The 27,068-nt window shown below is 43.3% G+C and overlaps 1 protein-coding gene across 3 annotated transcripts in view; it reads right to left on the bottom strand.

Annotated features, from left to right (window-relative positions):
- The window catches only part of LOC306806614 (calcium-activated potassium channel subunit beta-2), a 127,548-nt gene extending 109,057 nt beyond the window's left edge, over positions 1 to 18,491 (bottom strand). Inside the window, exon 1 of one of the 3 annotated variants that reach the window (XM_079315525.1) lies at positions 18,355 to 18,491. In XM_079315525.1, the coding sequence (XP_079171651.1) occupies positions 18,355 to 18,392 (38 nt within the window). In that variant the 5' untranslated portion in view covers positions 18,393 to 18,491. The remainder of the gene's footprint in view (positions 1 to 18,354) is intronic. The other 2 variants (XM_079315527.1, XM_079315528.1) reach the window with 2 other exon arrangements.
- Between the last annotated feature and the right edge of the window lie 8,577 nt (positions 18,492 to 27,068).

The raw sequence follows: 27,068 nt of genomic DNA, 5'->3' as shown, positions 1-27,068 counted from the left end.
ATTTATTGATCATGTAGATTGTGCATCTTGTCTGCCAGAGAGATTGGAGGGGATATTTCTGGAAATGGTCCCTTGTGAATTATGGGTGCAGAACCAATGCCACTGGGTCCCCCTAAGCTGAGCATCCTCGCGTGGGCCAGACAAGCTAAAGTTGGGCTCCCACCCCAAAACATCAGCAATCAGCCCCCCCCAGAGTGAGCTGCAGCCCCAGCAAATTCATCAGAGTCCTTCAAAGGATCCCTGGCATGCACCTGATGCTCACAAAAAACAGTGAACTTCTTGCTGTCAGTAATTAGTTCCTTAAATAATCATTTCCTTAAATAATTAGTTAATATTTGTACAGTACTTTGAAGGTGTTAAGTGCTCTCTAAGTGCACACATTATTTTTGGCATTTAAGGGCCCTTTCAGTCTCTGCTGGCAGTGCCTGGTTCTCAGCATTAATGAATGATGTGCTTAGGGGTAGGTGTGTTCAGCAGAAAAGATTAGTTGCTGTTTCTCCCTGCACTCTAAAAAAAAAAGGAAAACAAATCCAAATTAACTTACTGTTTGCTAGAAAAGGGAATATCCACCTTTACCACTCCCTTAGGGCAGCAGGGAGCCTCATCCTGCTCCAAACTGGACAATTGTTGTCCTAGGGTTGGGAGCAGATCTGAGGTGGTTTGGCCCATTCTGTGTTCCAGCTGCAAACTCTTCTCTCACCCCATTAAGGCTTGGTGGGTAAGGGAAAAGGCAAATTCTCTTCTTCAGGCCACGTAAGTAATTACATTTTTTGCTGTCACCTCTAGAGTGGGAATTCTGAATATGAAAGATTTTGTTTTTTAAGAGTCACTGCATTTCCAGCAGGGACACTGGTGAAGTTATTCTCAAAGTCAGGTTATCAACATACTAAGTAGCTTCTTGATGTGATCTGTCTAAATCAAGTGAAAATGGTGTTTGTGTTGGTACTGTTTATTTTGTTCTTACAAACTTACTTAAAGTTCCTGGCTAATTCATTATTCTGAGAGCCTAATGCAAGGCAGCAGGTACTACAGTTCCCCTGCAGAGTCTATTTTCAATATTAATTATCTTGCTGTGCATTAAGTAGTTTTTGTTTTTGCGTTAAAAGGTTTATGAAAATTAGATTATTAAAAAGATAAAAACTAATTTTCTCAAGTATAGCCACAGTCAACTAAAAAGAGAAAAATATGTTCACTTAGCTGTCTTGGAAAAATGGCACCATAACTAAATTATCATATGTGGAGGAAGGGAACAGTGGGAAAGGCTGCTTAATCACAAATGTTGTTACAGTCCTGCTGGCCACACACTTGTGCTTGTGTTGATGGGTCTGCTGCTCATTTTCATTCCCAATAAAGCAGATTTTTGTCTGAGAAGTTAATTTCAGCCTGTGAGAGGCACGGCTTGCAAAGGCAGCAGATGTGCTGAGCAGAGCCCAGCGTGGCAGCAGGGTGTGCTCTGCTGCTCCTGAGGAGCAGGGGCTGCTGGAGCCCCCTGGGCTGGGAGCCTCTGGCAGGGGATGTTCCTGCAGGATGATCCTGTGCTCTCAGGAATCTCCTTTGGCAGCACCACCCTGTGCCTCGCTTCCCTGGCTGCAGAGTGATGAGGAAGCTCTGGAGGAGAGGGATAAGCCACAGTCCTGCCTTCTGTGACACTGTTATTAGTCTGCTAATGCTGATGGATATCTGGTTTCTTGCTCTTCATCCCCAGTGACACCCAGAAGGGCTCTGCAGAGCTGGTGCAGATTATTACAATATATGGCCAAATCTGGGGCTGCTGGACCTCAGCAGATTCGTTGGTTTGATTTTGACCAAACAGCAAGCTCTGAGGTGAGGATTGGATGGTTAGGAAAGGCCAATCCATCCCTTTCCTCTTCGAGCCAGTGGGCTGGAATTGTGATCCCAGTGGTGCTGGTGCAGAGGGGGTGCAGCTCTGGAGCCTTTCCCTGCAGGGCTGCCATCCCCAGGCACCTGTGCTGCAGTTTGCTGTCCCCTTGTCACCTCTGCTCCCATCACCCTGTCACCTCTGCTGCTTCCATCACATATTCTGTGACAGAGGACCAAGTGTGCAAAGCAGCAGTGATGCCATTCCCATCCACTGTGCTTCACACCCTCCCCTGTGACACTGCCACAGAATATCCTTTCCTCTCCCCTCATCATTATAAACACTTTTAGGCAGCACATTTTGTTATAACAAAGTTTCCTGCCTGTCAGGCAGAGGGATCTGCAGAGAATTTGCTAATGCCAAGGCCGTAGGAATTAATGTCACTCTTATCTTTAGCAGTTGTCACCCCCACTGCACGTGCAAGGATGAAACCAGAAGAGCAAAAGGTGCTTTGTGAGATACCAGCATAAGCCAAGAAGCTGAGGAATAGCAGGAGAATTGCTCTGATTATTTTTCATGCTTCAAATATCCATTTTATGTGGTCCTGTAGTGGTTTCTGCATTTTGGAACACTTTCCTTCAATCACTAGCATTCCAAATATCGTTTTTTCTATGAGGTTGTTATTGTTAGTGTTATGAACTGTTTATTTGTTGATATCATGCAGTTTTTCAATGTTCTAGAATTTATGATGGGTATTAGAGATGCCAATGTTTATCCATTTTACACCTTCATTATCTGATCTAGCCCCATCATTACTTCAGATACATACAATGGCATTATCACTGTTGTCTTGTTTCATTATAATTCCCATTTGTTTAATGCTTTATTTCTAAAAAATAATTTGTTAGAAAACATGCTGAAGCATAATCAGCGCCCATATTACATATGTTTGTATTTCAGGCATTTGACAGAAAATATCTGTGACTGAGAGGTGGCACATCATCTGTTTTATATCAGAGACTGGGCCAACAAGCACAGTTAATGCTAAACCCTGACAGCCTCTGAGAGCCTAAAATGTCTGTGGTGGGTACTCCAGCCTCTTACATGTCCACAGGGAAGGTTTCCTCCCATGTTGAATACAGTCTGTTCTCAGAAAGTGAGCCATTTGTCATATGAATATATGCCTCACCTTACTGATGTGTATTTGATCTTTTCCCCTTTGTTCTTCTGAACTGAACCCCTTTGTGTGAGCCTACACTCAGCTGTAGAGATGGGAAAAGAGTGGGGTAGGGAGAAATTAAAGCAGGGTTCAGCTGCCTCTGACTGGGATGGACACAGATGTCACCCTGTCACGGTGGCAACTGTTAGATTTTTATGCTGAGAAGGATTTTAAGGATCAACTCAATAAAAAGTAAAGCTGATACAAGAATGCAGAACACAGAGGGGCCAGAAAGACAGCTGTGACATGTGTGACATGAGGGGACTCCTGATAAAGGAAACTGCCTGTCCACCCTGGGCAGAGAAACTGCTCCCAGCCTAGGACAAATCACTGAGTGTCCTGCCTGAGAGAAAGCAGTGAAAAAGCTGACCTGCATCCACTTTTAGCGGTGATTGTTCTTCTGACTCGAGTGTTGTCCAGCTCCAGGGAAGCTGCACTCAGCTGAGAGCAGGTCCTGCCTTGCTGGGTCCCCACCAGCTCACCAGTGAGAGGGGCTGGGATGCCACCAGCACTGAGGAGGACAGGCTGGGCTTGCTCAACAGCCTGGGCTTGCCCAGCCCTTCCTCTGATTGCCCTGTACAGCTCTTGGCAATCATGGGCCACAGGTAGCACAGAATCACAGGAGGTCTTGTAAGAGCATCTGCTGCAATGAAAGCAGGTAATTGTATTTTGGGCAAGCTTGCAGTGAGTCTGGGTTAGTAACCCCAAACACAGCCCTTCACTCCTGTTAGAGGCTGGGAGGGAAAAGTCCCAGTTTCTCAGCTTGTGAGGTGTCATTAATAAACAACCCTTGCAGAAAATACCAGAAACAGTGTTTTGGAACAAATGACATGATTAAAAAAAGCATATTTCATCCAGCAAGTAATTATCACACCCGCTGACATTTGCTAAGATATAATTCAGTGAAAAATAGAACCTGTGTTTCTGCTATAAATTCTGGCTCAGTTCCCACAGATACCAATCCTCAATCTTCAGCCAAAATTTGCTGAGGCATTGTCTGACACAGAAAATGGACTCTGAGTTCTAATGTAAAAGCTAATTACAGGAGGTACTGCAAGACAGAGCAAGAGATAATGTCTGTAGTGCTTAAGAAGACAGGGTTTGACCAGGAAAAACCTCCCTGATATAAGTAACACTGCCTTAGATGCAGAGCATGCCCACAGACACATCCTACTCCACTACTGAAAAGCATAAACTGCCTTCTCTCCTCTTCACTCAGCCCCCAAACACCTGCAGCAGTATCAACAAATACCATAAAAATTAGAAATAACATTCCAGCTTTGAATGCAAAGAAGCTGTGATATGTCTGTGTGCACACAGGGGGAAGTGTGAGGATTTGGCTGATAGGTGAGAAGTCAAGATTGATTCTACACAACATAATATTTGGAAAGCCTGTCTCTCTATTCACCAGGAGGGGCTTCATGCCTGGGCAGAGCTGGCAGCTGGGTCAGCCAGGGCAGCAGTGCCCATCTAGGGACAGCAGAATATTGTGGGGGCATTAAGGTCTCTGCAGGCATTAAGAACTTTGGCATCAGGTCTGGATTCCCCAGATGCCTTTTCCCTGCTTAGCAGCAGGAAGCTGCACTTTGCTTTGACAGCTTTGCCTGCAGGCTGTGTGTTCTCACAGAGGAGAAGTTTGCAGGCTGTGTGAAACTGCACAGGAATGAGGGGGCTGGCAAAGGCAGGGCAGCAGCATGGCTCTGGATCAGGCTGCAGGGAAAGTGCTGCAGAATGCACCTTTGGGTGGGGAGCTGCTCAGCACTACAGGCTCAGCCTGCAGGGTGAGGGTCGTGGGGCATCAGGGCAGAGAGCAGCAGTGCCAGCTCCCAAACTGTGCTGAGCTCAGGCACCAGCAGAGAGCCCAGGTACCCTCCCAGGGCTCAGCTTCCAGCACAGCTCCAGGAGTGGCTCAGAGCAAACGTTGTCATTCCTTAGAGAAAGGACAAGCAGAGATCTGGGCTCTCCAGCAGGTGCAGGGAAGCTCTCCAGAGCTCTGTCAGGAGGTGGTGCTGGCTGTAAGGTACCTCTGGCTCCCTGCTGTTTCTCAAGCACCATTTCTTATTTGGGGCATGGTTTGGCAGGGCAGAGCAGTGGGTAGGGGCCATTCTTTCACAGGTTCACCTCCATGCAGAGCTGTTGTCTGTATCTGGCCAGGACCTCTTACCCACAGATCAATATTCTTGCTGGACTGCCTGGACACTGCTGCAGCTGGACCTGTGATTCCTGCCAGGCACTGTTTTCTATATGCTGAAGTGGCAAGGGCTGAACATCCCAAGGTTAACAACAAGGCTTTTCCTCCCCTGAGGTATTGCCTCCCATGTCTCAGGATCACCTGTGCTGGACTGTGCTCCAACTTCTGCTGCTCCCATCACTGACCCTAACACAGCTCTCTGCCACCCAACTGATTCTCATGGTGTGCCTGAGACCTTCCCTTCTGATGAGCAGCATCATACAACTCTCACATTCAGCATGCAAAGACCACCAGAGATCACATTAGGCATTAAATGCATCTGTTGAAAGGAGAGTTCCCAGATGGAAAAATTAAAGACCTGCTCTCCAAGGTTTGTGCCTGATCACACCCCATTCCTGCCCTAATCTGAGATTAAGGTTTCAAAGGAAATACTGTGTCCTGTGGGCATTTTCAGAAAGTTCCTGCAGACCAGAGTAAACTTACAAGAAGCACAGTCTTCTTTATTCTTTCTCTCTGCAGTACATATAGGAATAAACCACTTATGTAAGTCTACATGTGCTGTCAGGGATGCAATGTGAACTTTGAAAGTTCTTGTTACCCAGGGACACAGAGGTAAGGCTGGTTGTAGGATGGTCACAAAGAACTTATGCTAAATCCTGCACAGCATGGGACTCACACAGGAAAACAGTTAATACATCATCTGTGGATGGTGGAGAGACAAAATCCTCCTCCTCAGTTGTCACAGCTGGCATGGATCAGATCTGAATGAAACACCTTAGAATTGTGTAGCTTGGGGCATCAGGAAAGGAGAAACAATGCCTTACCTAATGCAAGGTGAAAATCATTGTATGGCAGTAAAGGGGAAAACTGAGGCTGCCCTTGGGAAACAAGGGAATATTTGTCACTCATTTAGTAAACAGCAGGATAGGACTTGCAGATTGGCTAAATGTCTGAGTAAAGTTCCTGGAGGAGAAGGGATTAATGTGCTTTCTGGTACATGTTCTAATTTTCCATCACACTGTGGTAAGCTTACGGTGGTCATGAGATGCTTTGTGATAGTGATCAATATCTCATTAGGCAAAATGCTAATTTGCTAATGCCTGAAGCCTTAAACCTCACTCTCCAGAACCAGCCCCATGTGCATTACTGCTGTCTGTGACAAATCACTCATGTCCTTGCTCTTGACCTGGTAGGGTCCTATCCTGACAATGCCACTAGTCCAGTTTAACCTCTTCTTTTTCCTTTGTGTGAAAAGCTAAACTAGAGCTGTCCCTCAGTCAAAACATGATGCAGAAGGTGATGCTCAGGCTCATCCCCTCTGCTGCAATCCCTGCAGGGCATGGGGAGGGAAAGCTGTGCTGCTTTATGCAAGAATTAACACGATGCTTTTTAAAAAGGCACATTTTGGTGATTGAGAGCTGCTGCAGTTCTCTCCTGCAACACCAAGTTGTTGCTGCCGTGCCTTTCCCGTTTTTCCTGCCGGGAAATCCATAGCTGGTAGTATAGCAGCACCTAGAGGTGGATTCCAGGGACAGCCCTGCCAGGGGGGGCTGCACACAGGGAATGAAGAGAGGGGCTCCGGGCCCCAGGGAGCACCCCAAAGCTGCAGGGCTGTGGCACAGAGTGACCCAGAGTTCTCCCACTGTCCCAGAGGATTTGGGGTCAAACCATGATGGACCCAACTGTCCTGGATCCCAGGACCATTCCTACCTTCTGTATCAGACCCACCAGATCTGTGAGACCAAGGAGACCACCAGGAGTGATTTCTGGAGCATCCTTCTGATCACTCACCTTCCCAGCAGGAAGGGAAAGGGGAAGGACAGGCAATTTTTATTCAGTGATCCCTCCTCCTCTCCTTGAACCAGAGGTTAACAAGGTTAACCAAGGTTACCAAGGCACTCCTTGTGCCATCCAAAGTTTTCCTTTCCAACATCTACTGGTATCCTCAAATGAGCATCCTTGCCCCTGCAGCTTTTCTTAACATTTTGGGAAAAAAGAAAAAGCTTTCTGTAGTCTACATCTAAAATATTTGTCTAGAGAGAAGATGAAAAGGGCTAAAGGAAAATATATTCCACAAGGAAGTTGCATAATTGCAAATAAAGCATATCCTGTGCAAGGCAAGGCACTGCTCTGCAGAGAGACCAGCTCTGGCAGTAACTTCACTGATGCTAATAAATTGTGTATTTTATCAAACCTGTGAAAGTTGATAAGGGCAAGTGGGCAGCTGGTGTGTGTCAGTGCAACTCCACAGCATTTGGTTTGCAGCTGCTGGTCAGCACTGGCCATAAGGGCTGTGCCACAGGAGGAACTGCTCCAAATGAGGGGCCCTGCAAAGCCCCTGCTCACAGATGCTGCATGGAGTCCATTAACTGCATAAAGAGCTGCAGAGCAGCTGAGTGTTCCCTCAGGGAGCAGGGGCAGGAGCAGGGAGAGCATCTGCCCTGGAGCTTCACTGCACTGGAGCAGCTGCAGGGCACTGGGAGGCAGCAGGATGGGCTCTGTTTGCTCACACCACTGGGCATTAATCAAATCTGCTGGGCTTCTCTTCAAAACTTCCCTGGGAGATCAGGTGTGGCCTGTCTTTGACTCTTGGAACTGTGGCAGAGAGGTTTGTGTGGAAACTGTGCCAAAGGGAAATTCACAAAGCATGGCCCTTGGTTTTACAGACATGAGCAGCCTTCTCTGGTTTTTCAGCTATTGGGTCTGGTGGTGTTCTCCTGAAATTCAGTGGAAGGGATACAAGTAATAGCTGTCTTGCTCAATGTCATGAATGACTATGGCTGTGACAGACATTTCCCTCATTGAATTAATCCTGGTGTGCAAGGTTTCATTTAATACAAGAATCAGACATTGACCAAGTGCTGCAAATCCTCTTCCAACTGCAGTTATTCCTTCTTGTCCTTTATTTATAGGCTGAATCCATACTGGAACTGTACAGGTGACAATTCACTTAAAAACTGACAGTCACTGTTCCATTTAAAAACTCATAAATAGGAATTATTTATCTTCCATAGAGGGAAAGGTTGTATTTTCCATCCTAAAGGAGGAGGTTTGAAGCCCAAACCTTGCCTAGGGTTTCTCCTGTTTCCTAAGAGCCAGGAGTCAGGCCCAACTCTGCAACTACAGGGATATTCTCTAATCTCTTATTCCTGAAAGCTATTACTCTATAAACATGATAAATAGACTGGCAGAAGTGTTTAGCATTGAATATTCCTGAAGCATAATTATTCCAGCATCCCTTGGCAGCTGAAACATTACTCTTATGTCAGAGATGAGGAAACAGGGGCACAGTGCTTTGCCCAAGCTTGCAGGACTGTTCAGCCCTGGGCTGTGGCCTCAGGTCAATCCTCTGAACTGTGTTCCAGCCAGTGCCAGCTACTGCCAGTGAATTAAATAATAGCTCAGTGGAAGGGGAAAATGAAGCAGTACTGCAGAGGAAGACAAGCTATGGTTTTCAATGAGATTTGAAAATTGAGGCAGGAGTTGATTAGCTTCATATCACTGTGCAATCTAGAGATGTTTAACAAGCAGCTCTCCACAGCTGGTGGGACTATTGACCAGATGGAATTACTCCTCCTGAAATGCAGCTACCTGCTAGTGCTGCCTGGGGGCCTTGGGTGGCCCAGGGGGACACAGCACGTGGAGCTGGAGACAGGGTGCCAAAGGATTTATGGAACATGAGCAGGATTTCTGGATGGCTGTGCACAGTGGTGAACCTATATGGATTTCCTGCTGCCTCCTAAAGGAGACCAGGGGCAGAGAAGCATGGATGAGGGGGAAAGGATCAGCACTGATTAAGCTGACAGTTCTGCTAGTGTCACTGTGGACACAGCCACTTTCCTTTCCTTTGCCAGCAGCAGCTTCAGTAATAAGATGCAGAGGGAGAAGGAGGGAATGTTGCTGCTCACAGTGCTGCTGGCAGTATTTAGATGAGAATCTGGTGGTGTGATGGATGGCCACGATGCAAAGATACATAGTGATCAGTGCTCTGGAAATGCAGGCAGATTAATAGCACAGTGCCTGACTGCTCTGAAGGTGACTCTACCGAGAGCCAGTGGTTACATGCTAATCTCTTTTTGCTCCCCACAAATAATATTTGTGCAGAACTCACAACAGTCCTTGCAGATACACTGGCAGGTGCTGCTTTCTCACTGTGGCCTAGATGTGCTGGGCTCTGGGGCTCACAGGCAGAGGAGAACTTGTTTAGTCCTGACAAGCCAAGGTGCAGATGGAGCCTTGGCAGACTGAGTGTCCCCACTGTGTCCCCAGTGTCCCCAGTGAGCAGCCTGGCTCAATGGCACTGCTGTCTCACCATGGTCTGCAGACAAACTCAATTCTTGAACTCTGTTCTGTTCTATAGCAATCTTTTCCCTGATTTCACCTTCCTCCTGGCAGCCAAGGATTGATACAGCTCTGCCCAAGCATTGCTAGCTTCAGTGTGTTCTGTGGGCCTGGTCCCTGTGTGACATGGGACAGTCTTTGTCAGCTCCACACACACCAGTAAGGGCTGGATTGAACAGGGATAAACCACAGGTAAGGGATGTGAATCATGGTGGCTCTGCCCTGCACCTGTATCAAGCCTGATGAATTCAACTAAATATTTTTACACCCACAGATTTAGCCCCAAACCACTGCTTTAGAAAAGGAGGAGGGTGGTGTAGAAATAGTGTTTAGGCTGGTTGGTGTTACTATCATCAGCACATGGGTTTGCACACTGAATTTAATTGTAGTTAAGAACAATGTCCACCAAATCTTGTCCCTCACATGGTGCTCTTAAGTCTTACATTAGACTGCTGGATTTAGAGTTTAGTGCTCATCAATTTTCATGGACAGACTCAGAATAAGTAAAAGATATTTCTGGTTTTATCAATTTCATGTGCATTTGGCAAAATTAGCTGTGATGGACAGCTCTGAGAAGAACCATTCATATAAACCCCCAGACATCATTATTTGGATCCACATCTCCAAGGTCAAGAAGAAGTAATCTTTGGCACCTTTCAAAACACCAAGTCAGGCTATTTCTAAGCAGATTTCTGCATGAAAATGAGTATAAAGCTTTAGTTTTAATTCTGTAGGAGTTAAACTGAAAATTATTAACATCTCCAACACTAGCCTTGACTATAGAGCATTGTGAATATCTGTCTCATGTCTCCACTTAGCCAGGGGCACTGTCTTTGCTGTCTCTTTCATCCAAGGACAAAAGGAATTTGTTAGGATGGCAAATGTTCTCCCATTCTTGCAAATTAACATTAGACCATCACTATAGAAATATTCCATGCTATCTGGATTGTGGCAATTAAATTTCTATCAATGAAAGCTGGTTTCTAAACTAATATTTAAAGAAGATGAGGGAGAGATGTCTACATGAGGGGCATTACTAAACAGATTTCAGTATTTATTTTTCTGACAGAGATTCTGTTTCTCCTGAAAGGGTAATGTATATCTATCTTGCAAGGAGTTTCCTTAGAGGGTTTAAATGAAGAGTGAATCTTTGAGAACAAAGTGAAAATGGAAGAAGAAATATACTGCCAGAGGAAGATCAGAAATGAGGCACTTGGGGCTTCAGAGAGTTACCATGAATCCCCTCCTGCCCAGAGGCCATTTCTGTGTGACCATCAAAGTGACACACATGCAGCTGTCTGGCAGTTTGCCACTTCTCTGGGTTTGATGGACTTTGCTCTGGGGATGGCTAAACCTCCAGCTGTTCAGAATGGCAGCTTGTTTTCCTCAGCAAATTCACTCTCATGTTTATCTGACCCATCCAGGGCCACAAAAGTCGATTATAAATCATTTATAAATGGGTTTTCAACACCTTTCCCTTACCAAAACCTGGGAACACAAGCAGCCATCAAAACCTGAAAGCTTGTCCTGCCTGAGCACAGCTTTGCCTTTAGATTAGGATCAGTGTCAAGACTGGATTGTACTGCCTAAGATTGCTGTTGTACTCATGGCTTAACAAAATGTGTGATAATGTTCATCTTATTAATTAATATAGGGGGCAAATGCAGCTGTGTGTCTCTCTGATGTGCTGATAAGGCTGTGAGGGTGACATTTACCCCCAGGACAGCACAAAGAAGTCCCTGGCTGGCCCTGTGAGGCACTACTGCCCAAGCAGGTGCATGGCAAAAACATATATTTCAAATAGGTAAAAGGAGGCAAAGGTCAGAAATAGACTCCAAGAGGCAAAGTGAATTCTTCTTCAAAGGGAGGAGGATCTCAGGGACAGAGCTGAGCTGAATCAGTGCCTGAAATGGTTTTGTTCTGTTCACATCATTAGCTTGGGCATTCTCCAAATCAAGGGATTTAGAGCACTGAAAAGCTGTTCAATAATGACTGACAAAATGTAAGCATTGATTTTGAAAAGGCTGCACAGGTATGATAAAAGAGTAGGTAGGTGATGGATGACAGAGAGATGTGGGAAGCACTTGTTTGGCTTTGCTTGGGTTGAGTAAAAGATGAGAGGGAGAGAGAAGGATCTCCTGACAGTAGCAGGAATATGAACAGGGTGAGACACGCTCAGACCACATAACAAATTTCAGAGGCTCCTTTCCCACCCTGTGCAGCGGCACACAGACACAGGGGTGGTTACTAAGACAGTATCTGACGCCTGCAGATAAAATGTTTATTTGCTTTTATATAAAAAGTGAGCTGGAAGCACAGCACATGATTGCAAACTGGGAAAGAGAACAGATATTTCCAAAGCTACTGCCAATCCCCTTACAAGGGCAAGATTTGACTCCTGCACATACTGGAGAGGAACCCGTGACTCAACATGTGGATCTGAAATGAATTGCATTCACAGGTTTTTATTCATTATGACTCCTAAGCTCCAAAAATAAGAGCCTTTAAAAAAAAAAAAAATTAGAAGACACCAGGGGGTGATGTTAAAATCTACCAACAAACCAATCCTTCTGCAATAATGGGAACAACTGTACATATTTCTCAGCAGTGGAAGAACTAAAAGGCAGGTATATTCTGACTCAGATAAATCTTAAGTTTCCCCTGTGAACAATTGAGACTGTAAATAGGAGAAAGACTGAAGTGGGGAGATGAAAGTTTCCTTGCCAGATGAGGACTTGGTTCTTCTTGCTCAAATACACTTATTTTCAAGACTATTTGCTTTGTGATAGCTTTAAATCCAGGGCTTTCAATCCCTTACCAAAGCTGCTGAGCACAGTAAATACAGTGCAGCAGGATGCAGGGGAGCTGTCACTGGAGACAGCAGGACTGATTCCACCCAGAGTGGGTGAGAGTGGAATGGATGGTGTTGCCTCTCCCTTTGCTCCTTTTCTCAGTGCTACCAGCAGCACACAGGCCAGTGCTGCATCATTTCCAAGCAGCATCAACACCTGAAACTGGTGAGTTCATTATCCTGCAGGCAGGGCCAGGACAGCACCAGGAATTCAGGGTTAACTGCATTAACCTGGCTCATGTTTGAGCACACTGATAGCAGCCTCTCTAAAGAGACCAAGTTCTCAGGGCTCAGCTGGAGGATAAGGTCAGAAACTGACATTTTTTATAGTAGTTTTTAGAACTTCTGCCTCCAAACATACAGATGAAGTCTGTTCCCTCACTTAAAAGTCAATATTGTGACAGGAATTCTAATGCAATGGAGGAATATGTGCCTCACAAGCAGTATCACAGACTAGGGTAGGCAGCTGGATATTTTCTATAAAAGCTGTGGAATGGATAGTGTTTGCATGCACAACCTTCCTTTTGCAGGGAGAGATTTCAGCTTTTCAGTTGTCTGAAAGCCCAGACAGTACCTGGCCATGCATGGAGCCTGTTAGCTCTGCTCCAGAGCTCAGGGCTGCTCATGAGTGCAAGTAAAGCAGTCCAAACTGGCCTCATCTAAGCCATACCCCATAATTTGTCTTATTTGTAGGCTAATAGAGGTCCAGCTGCCTAGTTACTGAGACAGAAGCATTAAGTTGAGAAATCACAGAAAAGAAAGACTGAGAAGTCCCTCAGGGGTCACCTGGTCCAGGTTCAGCTTTACCTGCAGAAATTCTCTCTGTTTGTCCTAACCTGTTTTCCAAAATAATTTCCAAATTCCCAAATCACCCACCACTCCACCAGGTATAAGGTAAAAGATGTGCTTCATGAAAAACACAGCTGTCCAGCCAGCAGCTTCTCTCTGGGATGTTAATCTGATGTGCAACAGCCACTGTGTGGTTTACCAATGTTTTCAGGAATCACACTGATCCTTTGGGAAAATGCAAATCCCAGGACTGGAAAATGGAAGGTACAGGCTAACATTTGCCTGTGAGGTGATGTGCATAGATGAATTTTGGCTAGATGGGGTTTTTGGTCTAAGATACTTAGGCAGTTGCCTTTAGGACCTTAATTGGAGCAGAAGGGAAGAGGCAGCACCAGAGCAGCTCTCAGTAGTGATCTCATTGAGTTACTCTTCTCTTTCTTTGCCTTCCCAGGGCAGAATGGGGCTAACTCTCTTTTTGGTTCATCATCTTCTTTTCCTTTTGCTTTTCATCCTTGAGCACATTTTTATGGGGTGCATAAACATGGCCCACAAAAGGGACCCCCCAGCTCAGTATCACAGGGAGAAGTTGCTGCATGTTCCATGGTGAGCCTCTTCCACACTTGACATCCAGGGACTTCTGCCCAGGAATGGCACCAAACCTGCTCCCTGCAGCCCAGCATCCCAGCAGTGCTGTCAAACTGGCACCAACTCAGAGCTCACACAGTGCCAGAGCAACAGGAGCATTTCAGGACACTGCCAGCACACTATGGATTTTAAAAATTGCTTTTATTATCTAATGTCCACATCTAAATCCCAGTCAAATTAGCTGAGCTCCTAAACATTGTAGGGACTGTAAGTGGGTGAAAAGGAAGAATGTTTGTGAATGGATGTGAGGAAACAGCAGGGAGATTTCACAAAGAGGCAATTGAGAGCTAATGCCAGGCTCTGCTGTGTGACAGTCCCTCTGAATTCTCTTATTTACTGATGAACAGCAACTGACTGAATTGTACTATTTATATGTTTTAAGCATTTTTCCAAAACTGCATACTTCACAGGAATGTGTGGGACAGACTGGCAGTGGAAAGGAGCAATTCTGAAGTAGTTAGCAGACCTGTCATTTTTATTCTGCCTGTATATGCAAAGCTTTTTAAAAGTAGTTTTAAGGAAAATGAGAATCGACACTCTTGAGCTTACATTGTCCCTTACAGTTTGAGGAGCTAGCACAAATCTTGCACTCCCTTCTTCAATTCATGGAATATAATCAGAGAACATTATAATTTTAAAAAATAATTCTGGTCTGGCTAGTAGCAGAAAAATCCATTATTCCAGTGTTGGAGAGTAATACTATAAAACTTATTTATTCACATCAGGTACTCCAGCCTTTAGTATGAATTCCTGACTTGCCATTTTACATTCTCTACATTACAGGGACTTTCTTCATGGCCCCACATTCCAGTATTTTCCTAGACTGAAGATTCCTAATTTGAAAGATATGGCTTGATGCTGACCATACAAAACAATCCCTTCTCTGGCAGATAAAAGCAGAGCAGACACACATACACCACTTGCTTCCTAACCCAGGACTTGCAGAGTTTCACTTTTTGGCATCACTTCCAGAGCTTTAAGATTAGAGAAGGATGTAATTCAAAAGATTTGAGGCGCTGAGGGGTTGCACTGCAATCTGGGTGTTTGTTCTTTCTTTGGGTTTTGCTGATTTTTTTTTTGTTTTGTTTTCTTTATTCATTTTCTTTTCTTTTTTTTGAACCTTATGTAAATGTGGTGGAATGTAAGTGCCAAATTGTTGCCCCAGCATTCATTACCTTTTTCTCTCTACAAATTATCCTCCTGTTTGGTAATTGCTCTTGTTTGAGAAGATTTATTTGGGTGTAGCTTTTGTTGGAGTATTTTACACCACTCTGAGAATAAGACTCCAAAGAGAAAGCCGGGGAAGAGGAAATTCCTGGGGATAGAGAAATAGAGCTAAAATACTATTCTAACATTCAGAACATTCACAGATGTCTTTAGTATCATATATCCAGAAGAGAAACATATCTACCAGAGGGTTACCTTTGCCAGTATTTCACAATAAATCTCCAGAAGCTTTTAGTTATGCAAGAAACACAGAATATTTCCCCCATTTTTTTAAACATTACAGTATAATCAGAAATAAATAGATTGCTGTTATCTTCAACATAATTTCATGCTGTCCAGAAATAAGATGGGAGAAAAACCTTTTAGGTAAAAGCAGAAATTTCATTAAGAAGCAACATGTGAAACACTTTCTTTGTTAAGCATAATTAGCAGTTCAAAGACTCTTGCCTTTCAAAGTGTCTGCTTTGATTCCTGTCAGATGCAGAGGCAGTGATATATGACACGACATCCATCAACTAACTCTCAACAGAAAATGATGTGATGATTTTTCTCTAATTGATGGAATAGGAAAGCAAGCCTTTTTTTTTTTTTTTTTTTTTTTTTTTTTTTCTTAAATGAGCTTGAGAAATAATTTAAATGGCTGTCAGATCTCCAGCAGCAAGTAGTAAAACACTGGATGGAAGATTTTCAAATTCAGTTTATGGCCATTCTCAATGTTTTTCTTTTAAAAGTACTTTACTTTCTGACATGCCAGTTGTTACTTATAGGAATAGTTTTCACCTCTTTTTAGGACATCTCCTGTTCAAATTCGCCTGCTGACTTCAATTTGCTGTTCTGACAGCTTTCTTTGAGACTAGGAGGCTCTTCTGAAATGTATCCCAACTGAGAGGTTTTAAACAATTTACTTTTGTTTTTGATCTTCCTGTGACCATCAAGTCTTATGCTGGCCTTTCTTTTTCTAGTTGGTTGCTCTGGTGTTTCTTTCTCTTCACTCTCCACTGACTCCCCAGCACATTTTTATTTTACAGGTGGATATTTTGTGTACTCCTCCTGGCATGATATTTTTCTTAGTCTCTGGATTCTACAATTCTACAATTAACATGCTTTTTCTTTTTTTTTTTTTTTTCCCCCAATGTGGAATAATTATTAAAATAATCTAAATAACTAATATATAGCCAGCTAGAATGACCCAGTAGCAGAGGGACTGGTGAGCATGAGCTGCTCACAGCAGAAATCCAAGGTTGCTCCAGCTGAGAGCTCAGGACAGAAGGGATGGCTGGTCCTGCATCACCCTGAGTGCCTGGATGTGACTTTGATGACTGCAATAGGTTATTTCCATGTGCCCAAAACCTGCTCCTTCAAATTTACAGGCTGTGGGCAGCATGTCAAGCTGTCCAAAAAGAGAAACTGAAAAGCCTGTAGAAATACTCCCTCACATAAAATCAGGTTGTGAAAATAGCTGTTCAGGTTATTTTTAATTGTTTTCTCTGTGCTTGTGGTTCAAGGTTTTAAACACGATCCAGGCCTCAATTCTGGGTTTGTTTATGTTCCCTTGTTACCAAGTGTGTGACTGCCTGTGTTTTTGTCTCAGTGTAGCACATGAAAAGCAAAGTTCTGCTGCAAAAAGTGTCCTGGAAGCCTCGGTGAAAGGGGGAGATTGTACTTTGAAAAAGCAAATGTTCAAAGCTGCTGCTTTGTGTGGAGTGACTCAGCTGTGTGGGCTTGGGTTTGCCAACAAAAAGGCAGCTAAACTCAGTGTTTCCATGAAACCATGAGCAGTCATATCCTGAGCTCTGCTATGGACATGTAAAATCTTCCATCAGCTGCAGTGAACTCTGCCATGGAAAGGGATGAACAAACCCAGAGCTCTGTATGAGCACCCAGTCACACATTGGGACTACATGGGACAGACCAAGACAAAGGTAATTTTTATATCCCCAGTTTGAGGTTGTCCCTCTCTGACACCCTTGCTGAGTTTTAGTGACCCCTCAACTCTGCTTTCTGCTACTTTACAACATGAGGGAGCAGTGTCTGGTCTCTGTGAGCTGGAGAGGAAACTAATCTAAAAAAGTTTGTTGTTTCTACATTATTAGAATTGTTGATTCTATATTATATCAAGTATTTTAGGAATATAAAGTTGCTCATTCTGTTTCATACATGAACTAGCCCTGTGGTCTCTGACCTGCAGTTGTTTGCTGTCAGTGTTTCCCTAGAAAACTTTTAAATAGACATAAGATTGAATTATCAGCAAACAGGAAATAACAGTGTTTTCTTTTTTGGAAGCTGAGTCAGGAAACCTGGCTCCAAACCCCATGAAAAAACAGTAGGAGACCAACATACCATAGGTGTGCATGCAAAACTAATATAACCTAGAAGCTTGATATTAGAAATACTCATCGAACAGTGCAGGAAAAAAACAAACAAAAACCATCCTAATAAATTTCAATATTCTTAAAAGACAACTTAGAAAACAGAAAGAAGGAGTGTCAAGAAAATTTAGTCTTTAATTGCCAATTTTTGACTCATGTGGAGTCTTGTTTGTACAACACAAAATCATTCTCACCCACCCAACTGCCAGGTATGACACCCTATGAGTAAAAGATCTGCACGTCATCAAACCCCTACACAGTAATTTTCCTTTAAAGACACCATTTTTAATTTATCTCAAAGTCCAGCTTAGCTCTCAGCACCACTTCTCTGCCAGTCCCACCAAACTGTGCCAGCATTACAGGATTATGAACTGGGATCACTTACCCTGTCAACTCTGGTTTCACACTCACACTTCCAGCAGGGCAGGTGCTATATTTTATTAGTTACAGAGATTCACTGTGCATCCTGCCCTCTGCCCCCTGCTTTTATAGCAGGATTCAATACAGCTGAGCAAATACAACCTCTGCATTATATATGAGGTACAGGGAGGTGATGGGAGCAGGGTAAATGCCTCATCAGGGACTCAGAAACGCAGAGACACTCTGTCAGACCAGGGAAAAAGAGGAGGGAAAATGTGTCTGGGTCTGCCATGAAGGCCCAGCAAACCCTGCTCTAAGGATTCCTGTCCCACCCAACTCTGCAATCCCTCCCCAAGGCCTGGAAGCAATTACAACTCCACTTTATTTCCACGCCTGACTTTAGTTAAATTCCCAACATTGTGGCCAGATAGGGGGGAAAACCCCCAAACAAATCCAAGGTACTAATAACTAATAAATAACGCCAAAACCTCCTGAACAGCAAAACCAACAGCAATTCCCCAGCCCAGACTTGTTTCTACTCACCTCCATTTGTCTCGGGGGTATTTGAGGCAAAGGCTCATTTTTGTCCTGCAGATCTGGTGCTGCTGCTCAGTGTTATTTTGCCAGGTCGTAAAAAGGCTCCTGACCAAAAGGAAGAGGAAAAGCAACACGTAAAGCAAACACAGCAGCCCCAGAGGAAAGCTACACCCTACAGAGCAGCACTAATAGCAACGGGAGACTCGCAGGGAGAACACTCCCAGTTAGTAACTTTTTCCATCCATACATCTGTTACAAAACAGTTTAGCTGCAAACTTCTCTTCCTCCTTGCAAGCAATGCTTTGCTATAGAGGAGACCTCAGATAAACTGTGTGATGAATGTGGGGTTTGTCAGGGCTTTTTGGATTTTTTTAGGTTTTGGGGTTTTTTTTACCAAGTAAGCAAATTATTGAAATATAAACTAGAAGCTCAGCTGACTGCTTTAAAAATACTCTGCTAGGCAGTAATTATGACAAGGTGCATTTGTCCATAATTCAAGTTGGTTTTTTTTTTTTAAATTCAGAAGTCTTCAACAGAAGCAGAGTCATATTTGAAATAACCACCTATGGGAGTTTCTGGTCAGCAAGTGCAGCAGAGGTGAATGCTCAGATGATTAATAACTTAATTTTTTAAGAGCTTGATGGGCAGACAAGGAGAATATGCCAAACTGTCCTTGCCTCAAGAAGGATTTTTAGTGCCAAAACAGAACTGCAATGAGAATGAAAACTCCTGATTTCACCTCTAAAGGCTTTCAGGGTAGAGAGATGCATGGAAGGGCAAAGGGATTTACTGCAGCAGCAGAAGCTGCTGCACCCAGCTGTGTTTTCACATTCTTGCCTCAGTGGATTTGAGCTTCTCCAAGAGCCAGGGCTGCTCCTTGGTGTAGGTCATAGGGTAGCTGTGGAAACTTTTGTGCTGACAGTTAATGTGTGGCTTGGAAGAAATAACAAACAATTAGGTTTGAATTTTAAAATGTTGACGTGTGTTTTGACATATATTGACATCTTTTGACATATGTTGTGTGTGAAATTTCCCAGCATGTAGCAAATTCAGTTGTTTTCCAACAGCCAGTATCAGGTTCTTGCCTCAGAATAAACCTAGAACTACTTCAGGGAGGTTGAGAGAAATTAAGATTCCATTCACTGGGGTGAATAAAGTCTGCCTTGAGCTCAGAACAAGAAAATACTGGAGGCAGTAGCAGAGGTGTGAAAGAAGTGCTGCAGGAGTTGTCCTATTAAATAAAATATTAAACTCCACCCTGTGCCCCTGTAACTCTGTGACATCTTTGCTTTGCTGTTTTCCATCTCCATGGGCTGGTGGATTTTACAAAGTTGTGAATTATGTAAGGAGACACACAGATCATGTAATAAGGTGATAAAGTAAATCATGGGAGAAAGGAGTCATCTGGCTCCCATCTGGAATATTAAAAGAGACTTGAATCCACTTGGTTCACCAAACTCTCAGGCCAAGAGAGCAGGAGTTCCATGCCCTTGGTACTCCTTGAAAACTGCAGTTTTCTGCATCTCCTCCAAGTCTTGTTTTCTGAAGGAGTTTTCCTGTGTGGGTCCTCTCAGCCAGGAGCAAACCTGGAAGCCTCTCCATCCACACTGCCAAGAAGGTGAGGGCTGGTTTGGGACACAGAGACAGGAGGGGCAGAAGGGTGCCCAGCCCTTTGCCTTCAGGCTGGGAACTGCTCCCTGGGCAGGACTAACCTGCATCTTCCCCTCCAGTGCAGTGGATGTGCACCTAGAGCAGCATCTGGCCAAGGTTTGAAGAATGAGGACTGAAAATACTGCACAAGAGGTGAGAACTGATTTTGGAAGTACAGGACAATTGATTTACACCACTAAAGTTCCTGTGAATAAAGCCAGACCTTTAGAAGAACATAGAACCCTTTTTTTTTTTTTTTTTTTTTTTGATTATTCCTCTTAGAATGTTCCTTTAGGTCTGGCCAACATGGAGTGACATGACAGCACACTTTTCCCTCCTTTATAATTTTCTCTCAGAAAGAGCATCTGGCCTTGCTGCCTTTGTAGCTGGTTGAAAGCTTGACATGTCAACTCTGAATAATTGAGCCAGGTTAATGGCAGAACACAATTTACAAGCCTCCCAGGCTATAAATTGGTTGGTACAACTGTTTGGAGTAATTGCCAGCAATGGGTTTGTGCTTTCTCACTATTCACAAAGCTGGGCACCTTATGAAGGAAAAGCAGGGGAGTACTTCCAGCCCAATTATATTTAAGCTACTGGCTTTCAAAGGGCCTTTGAAGTTAGATATTTTCTTCCTCATTGCTAAGCAGCACTGTCAGAAGCATGGGCAAATTCTTAGGTACCAAACTTTGCTCTATGTGCAACAAGGACAGGGTTTATAGTCAATCCAGGGGCTGGTTACCACCCAAAATACTGAAATTGTCCTGCTGTCCCCTCTCTGTATCATTCTGTGTATTAATTTTATTAATATTTGAACAGGATGCATATTTATCTTTTGTAAATAATTACAATTAATTGTGTAATTGCATCTCAGTGGGCACATCCCCCCCTTGCATCACTGCTTGTCCTTGCACAGGGTGCTGGTTCAGGGGGCACAAAGTCACTCCATCCCCTCCCATTTCCCTCCCTGGCTGCCCTAGGAAGGCAGAGAGCAACAGGCTTTTCACCTTTCAGTGACATTTGAATTTTGGGATTGCTTTTGACCTCTCAGTGATCTTTGACCCTCAGGAGGAGAATTTGATCCTTTGAGTGATTTTCAACATTTTAGGATGACCTTTGGCCTGTTGAGATGACCTTTGATCTTTTGGGATGACTTTTTACATATGGTTGGTTTTCCACCTTTGGAATTTTGGGGTGACTTTTGACTTTCAGGAAAATAAAATTCACTGTCAGGATGACCTTTGACTTTTCTGTGGCCCATGGTCGTTTAGACCACTTTACATTTCAGGCTAATCCTTGAATTTTTGGTGACCTGTGACATTGTGAGAGACCCTTGTGTGACCTTTGACCTGTCCTTGACATTTTACCTTTATGAAACCTTTGATGTGTTAGTGGCTTTTTATCTCTTTAGTGACCTTTGAGATTTCAGTGACCCTCAATCTTTCCAGTAACCTTTGACCTTTCTAATATTTTTTTTTTTTGCTTTTTGGAATGACCTTTAACCATTTTGAATGATCTCGACCATTTTGTATTGCCTCTGGGGATTGCCTTTGACTTTTGATGTTTTGAGTATTTACCTTCCCACATCTGTTTTCAGGTTAATTTATACCTAAGTTAAAAGACAGACCAGAACACCCTCCACTCCACTTTTTTCTTCAAGAAAATCCCCTTCACATGATAGTTTTGTGGTGCTTGACTATCCGTGTTTTCAGAGGATAATACATGTTTTGTGATAAAAGTTGTGTTTCAGCACTTACAAAAAACTCCCTCTCACATTTTACTCATAGTTAAAAGTCTCTGGATATTCTTATTGATAGAAACAGCTGAATGTTTTTGAGTCCTGCTAATTTGACCTCGTAGTAATTCATGGCAGATGCATCACAAATTAATTATGTGTTCTGGGAGAAAAAGATTCCCTATCATCCCTTCCTCTGGTTGCTGCAATTCAATTTCACTGGTGCATCTCTTGTTGATGTTTTGTGAGACACAGGAAATCTTTACAGTCTCTTTTCTGTCCGTTGTTCATAAACATCTGTTGGTGTCAGTTTTAATTTACTTTCCCCTTCCACTAAATTTTATTTGATCTGTATCCTCATTAATGACTCCTGCATGTTAATAAGTGATCTTGCTCCTCTTCTCCATTCCTGTTTTATGGTTTGTCAGTAGGGAATTCTAGCTGAGACAGCAATATTAAAAACATGAGTGTGGAAAGTGGCCAGGGCTGATGTGATGCCCTAATTCCAGGCAGGAATGCTGGAATTACAGGAATACAGGAATTACAGGAATACACAGCACAGGGATGTATCTCTTGCAAACTCTATCTCAGGTCCTGCTGGCAGTAGATCCAAATGCAGGTTGAAAATATGGGGTGGAAGAGCCAAGAGAACACTGAACACCTTGGAAGACCTTTCAGGGTAGCCCCATCTGTTTAGTTCTAGAAAGGGATATTTTATTAGTCCTAAGCACCCCACAAAAAAAAAAAAAAACAAACCAAAAACCAAACCCCCAAAAAAACCAAACAAAAAAACCCCCCAAATAATGAGGAAATATTCAGTCTGCTAAAATAAATGTTAAATAGATAGTGAGGATAGTTAAATGCAGATTTGCAAGAACCTGCAAAATCCTAACAGGAGAATTTACTATCAGAAGAATTCTCTGAGGCTTTCTAGGCCATCTGTCCTTGAGAGTTTAAGTGTGACCTACCCAAAAATCCTATAATGAAATGGACTTGAGGACATGATGTGTCATCAAAACCATTAATTAAATAAAAATCACCAGTCTGGACTCTGGTGGATAGGCCACCTTTACATTACCTGGAAAGGGACCATAAATAAATATATAAATTTCATTTAAACATTACATATAGAAATTATGTTCCATAAATAATGTTTCTGCTACATTCCCTGTGCATTTCTCATAAAAACCAGGACCCAGAACCAGAACTTTAAAAATACAGTTTGTTTCATGTAAGATCAGCAAAAGCAGCCAAGCAAACATTTCCAGGGATTAGGTGCATAAAAGGAATGTGTCTTGTGGAAATAATATTTAGAACGGTTGAGATTAAAGAATTTACCCTGGCCCAGAGGCTGTTCTAAGATATTGGATGGTTCCTCGTGCAGCCAAATTTCCTGGGAGGTTGTGAGTAATGTTTAGTGGGCTAAGATGTAGTCTCACCTCCTCTGGATAAAAAATGCTCTTAAACTCACACACTGCTGGTTACATTGGGAAGGGGAAGGAATATTTCCAAAACCAGTCAGTACTTTACAAACATTCCCTTTGTTGATACAAATTCACCCTGGGATTTTACACCCAAAAGCAGATAACTTTTAACTAGGATCCTTGCTGATGTCAGTTTTTCCCATGGGCAATGCCTGGCATGCACTGCTGCTCAGCACAGCCTGCCCAGCTCTGCTCTCTCCTTGGGCAATCCTGGGGATATCTGATGTGCTTTCATCTCTTTGTGGCATTTTGATTTCATTTGGTAGCAGGGGAAGGAAACACTGGCAGTGTAAGAGTGGGAGGGAAGCAGTGTGGGTAGTGTCTGTTACCCCAAATTGCAGCAATGCCAAATCCCAAATGTGAGCTCTAGTAGTGAGTGTGCTCAGGTAAAAATCAAACCCGGTATCCTGATGTCTTGGACTCACCTCTTCTATGCCACATCACCTTGGAGGAGACCTACCCAGGTAAATTTTTACACCTTGTTTCACAAACTTTTGATCAGCATTGCTGTACAAGGTCTCTCCTTGCAATTTCCACTCTACAAGGGCTGCATTTTAATAGGGAGGAAACTGAATCCTGAAACTCAAGCTGTCTGTGAGGTGAATGAGTAAACCATGGGAAAACATGAGAGGAAACATCAGCTACAATATGAGAACAAACAAACAAACTTGATATTTACCTTCCCAGAGAAACAGGACAGAATTTAAGATTCTTTTATTGCTGTTACCATGCAAAAACCTGAACAGTCCTGACCACATCCCTTTGAGATAACTGTGTTATTGCCCAATTCCTCTAGATTTTTAGTATAGATATAATTGGGTATGTGATTGCTCCCAGTGAAAGAGTTTGGAAAGGAAACAAAAGACTATGAATGCCTTGAAAAATCCTTGTGTTTTCCTCCTTGGGTCTCTGTCTCAGTGTGACCTCCATGGCTGTCCTTTATTCACATGGAAATGTTCCTGTCCTTATCCCTGCTGCCAGGAGTTAATTTCTGTGCTGGGCTCTGCTGTCAGCCTCCTGGCATTCCCACCAAAGGCACTTCCATTGTATGTGCCTCCTCTTGGCACCCTGTGTTGGGAGCTGAGACCTGCAGTACTCCAAGGTCTGGTCAGACCTTCTACAATGGATTTTTCTCTGTAATCTCTTCCTGTTTTTTCCCTGTGCTATCTCTTATCTTCTTATTATCCTAAAGCTAATTTTTTCTGACCTTGTCTTGAATATGACATTGCCTTGGTGTTTTTCTCCCTTGCACTATTGCTATTCTAAACATTTAAAGGTTTGTGGTTCTGCTTTCATCTTCACTCTGCTGTCCCAGTGCATCTTCCATCTCTGGCATTTCGTTTCCAGGTATAATTTTTTGTGTCCCTGCTGCCTCTAAGCCTTGTTCCCACTGGTTCTGCCTGTTTGCTTTCCCTGTAAAGCCTCCATCTGTGGATTGAAATATCTGTGCAGGTGTGAGAGGTGGCCTGGAGGGCAGCCACAGGGCTGGTGGGCTAGGGCAGGGTAACACAGCTCTGCTCCAACATTCCAGCCTTGGCCACTGGAATGGCAGTCTCAAACTGCCATGATGGTTTATGTTGGATAACTTCCAGATTGTCCTTTTGTGGGGCTGAGAATGGCACTGAGAGGTTCCATGTGGCTCATGTGAATGCCAAAAACATTTTGATGCAACCAAAGCATCGGGAAGACGTGGCTACCATATGGCATGTCCAAGACATGGGCACTTATCCAAACTTCAATTCTCTCACTGCACTTATTTCTTTGGGGTGACAGTGATGAGGGATTTCCTTTAACATCAACAGAGGACACCTGGGTCTGCAATGTTCTTTTTAGAAAGGTTTTTTCAACAATAGATATTTTCTAATTATTATACACACTGAAATATCTGCTTCCAGAGTCATTGCTTTAGTAGAGAGCCATTTTATAGAAGCATTATTCATTGATAATGGTTATATTCTTGCCATTTATTTCTAAATAAATATAACAATAAGGGAGCAAATGTGCCTATCTGAGCAACTGCAGTCACTGAAGGTTATCAGTGCAGTCAGACTGAAACAACCAGGCACCTGCAGCCTCCTCTGTGCCTTTCTCTTCTTTCAGGTGTGTGTATGACCCATTGCTGTAGTACCTTGGGGTTCTCTTATGCTGATGTCACTTTATTAATATTTTCATGAGAAATGCCCCAGGAAAAAAACCCCTGTATATATATATATATATATATATATATATATATATATATATAACAAAAAACCAAACATAAATATATATATACATCAGGCTCAGCTGTATGTTGCTGTTTGTCAGTATCCAAACCCCTTGGGATCTCTGGCTGGGTCTGCTGGGTGTGTTTCACATCTTTGCTGTATTATGAGTCCCAAAACACAGGCTCCAGGCCACTGGGTCTTTCCCTCTCCCTTAGGTGCTGTAAATATATTTTCTTGAAGTCATGGTGCTGTTTGCAGGAACATTCTGTAAATTGCTGTCCTGGCACTTGTGTGCAGAGCATCCTTGAACATGATTATAGTTGTTATAATTTCCAATCTGTTGAACTCACATTGTACTGTAAAGCACCTTGCCAGAAAGGAAGCAGTTCCTTGGTTTGTCTGCTTTGAGCAGGTCATTTGGGATGAAATGCTGCATGAACTCTGAGGTGATGCCATAAATTGCAAACCAAGTGTATTCCCCTAATAGCCAGATACACACCTCAGGAGATTGAGGTGATCTTTCCATTCTTACTGGCACATGAAGGTCTGTTACTGCCAGGCAAGAGTGGTTCCAGGACCTGGAGATGAACCCTGGGAGAACCAAAAATGTCTGTAAGTAGTCAGACTAGCAAACTTTATATTTGCAAAACATTCCTCCTAACTTCAGAGCATTTCTGACAGTTTTCTGTCCCTCATTCTCTCCATTGGAGGCAGGATGAGTTTGTACATTAATAATTAAGGCAAGAGAAAGGCACACACCCCACTCAGATGTGCCAGCCTGGAATGAGGAATCAGAGAACTACACTGACTAGAGATCTGCTTCCTTGCCCAGGTTTCTGCAGGAAAGCAGCTCCTCTCAGTGCTGTGCAATCCTGATCCAAGCCTTTGGTGGCTGCAGGGAATGTTGGAGCTCTGCTTGGCACCATTAACCTTGGCTGTCAGGTGAGCCTGAGGGGAAAAGAGCCTCTCCAACTTATTGCCTTGACCCCCTAACATGCCAGCCTAGTTCTAGTTTAATTCCAGTAAATTCAATACAGTTACACCAGAGATCAATTTGTTCTGAAGTATTTTTGGTGTGTTCATACATAGAAGTGTCAGATATTATTAGCAACAGAGGTTTATCTTGTGAGATAGTATTAAGAACCTGATAGAAGTGTGATTTTGTTTCATACTGGCAGTGAGGGTAGGAAATGCTGTTTGACTCTCTTCACAGCATGGATTAGCAAAATTAGACTTGTCTCCTTTGCACTAACAAGCCCCAGAACAGAATGTGAGCTGTTAAATGAAGGAAACTCCTTTCACACACACAAAAAGCCATGGGAAGAAAATCATCAAGGCTTCCAGGAGGACAGATTATTGCAGAGCTCATATCTGTAGGGCATCCCCTCTGCAGGATTTTTTGTGCACAATGACATGACTTTATGTTTTTATTTACATTTTCTGAAGAGTTCACAGGATGTTGCCATGGGGAATGCTGCAGTTGTCTGGGATACCCTTTTATATTTACATCACAAAAAATTCTGCCTATATACTGACTTGATGCTGTTTGACAGTCAGTAACTACGGTGGGGCTGTTAACAGTTTGAGTCAGGTTTTAATATTGTTAGACTATTGTTGTGTCTTCATTTTATTTTACCTTCTGCTTAT

Source organism: Erithacus rubecula (genome assembly GCF_903797595.1).
Source record: "Erithacus rubecula genome assembly, chromosome: 11".
In the NCBI taxonomy this organism is placed as follows: Eukaryota; Metazoa; Chordata; class Aves; order Passeriformes; family Muscicapidae; genus Erithacus; species Erithacus rubecula.
Note: the sequence above shows the minus strand (reverse complement) of the source record. Positions and strands in the feature narration are given on the sequence as shown.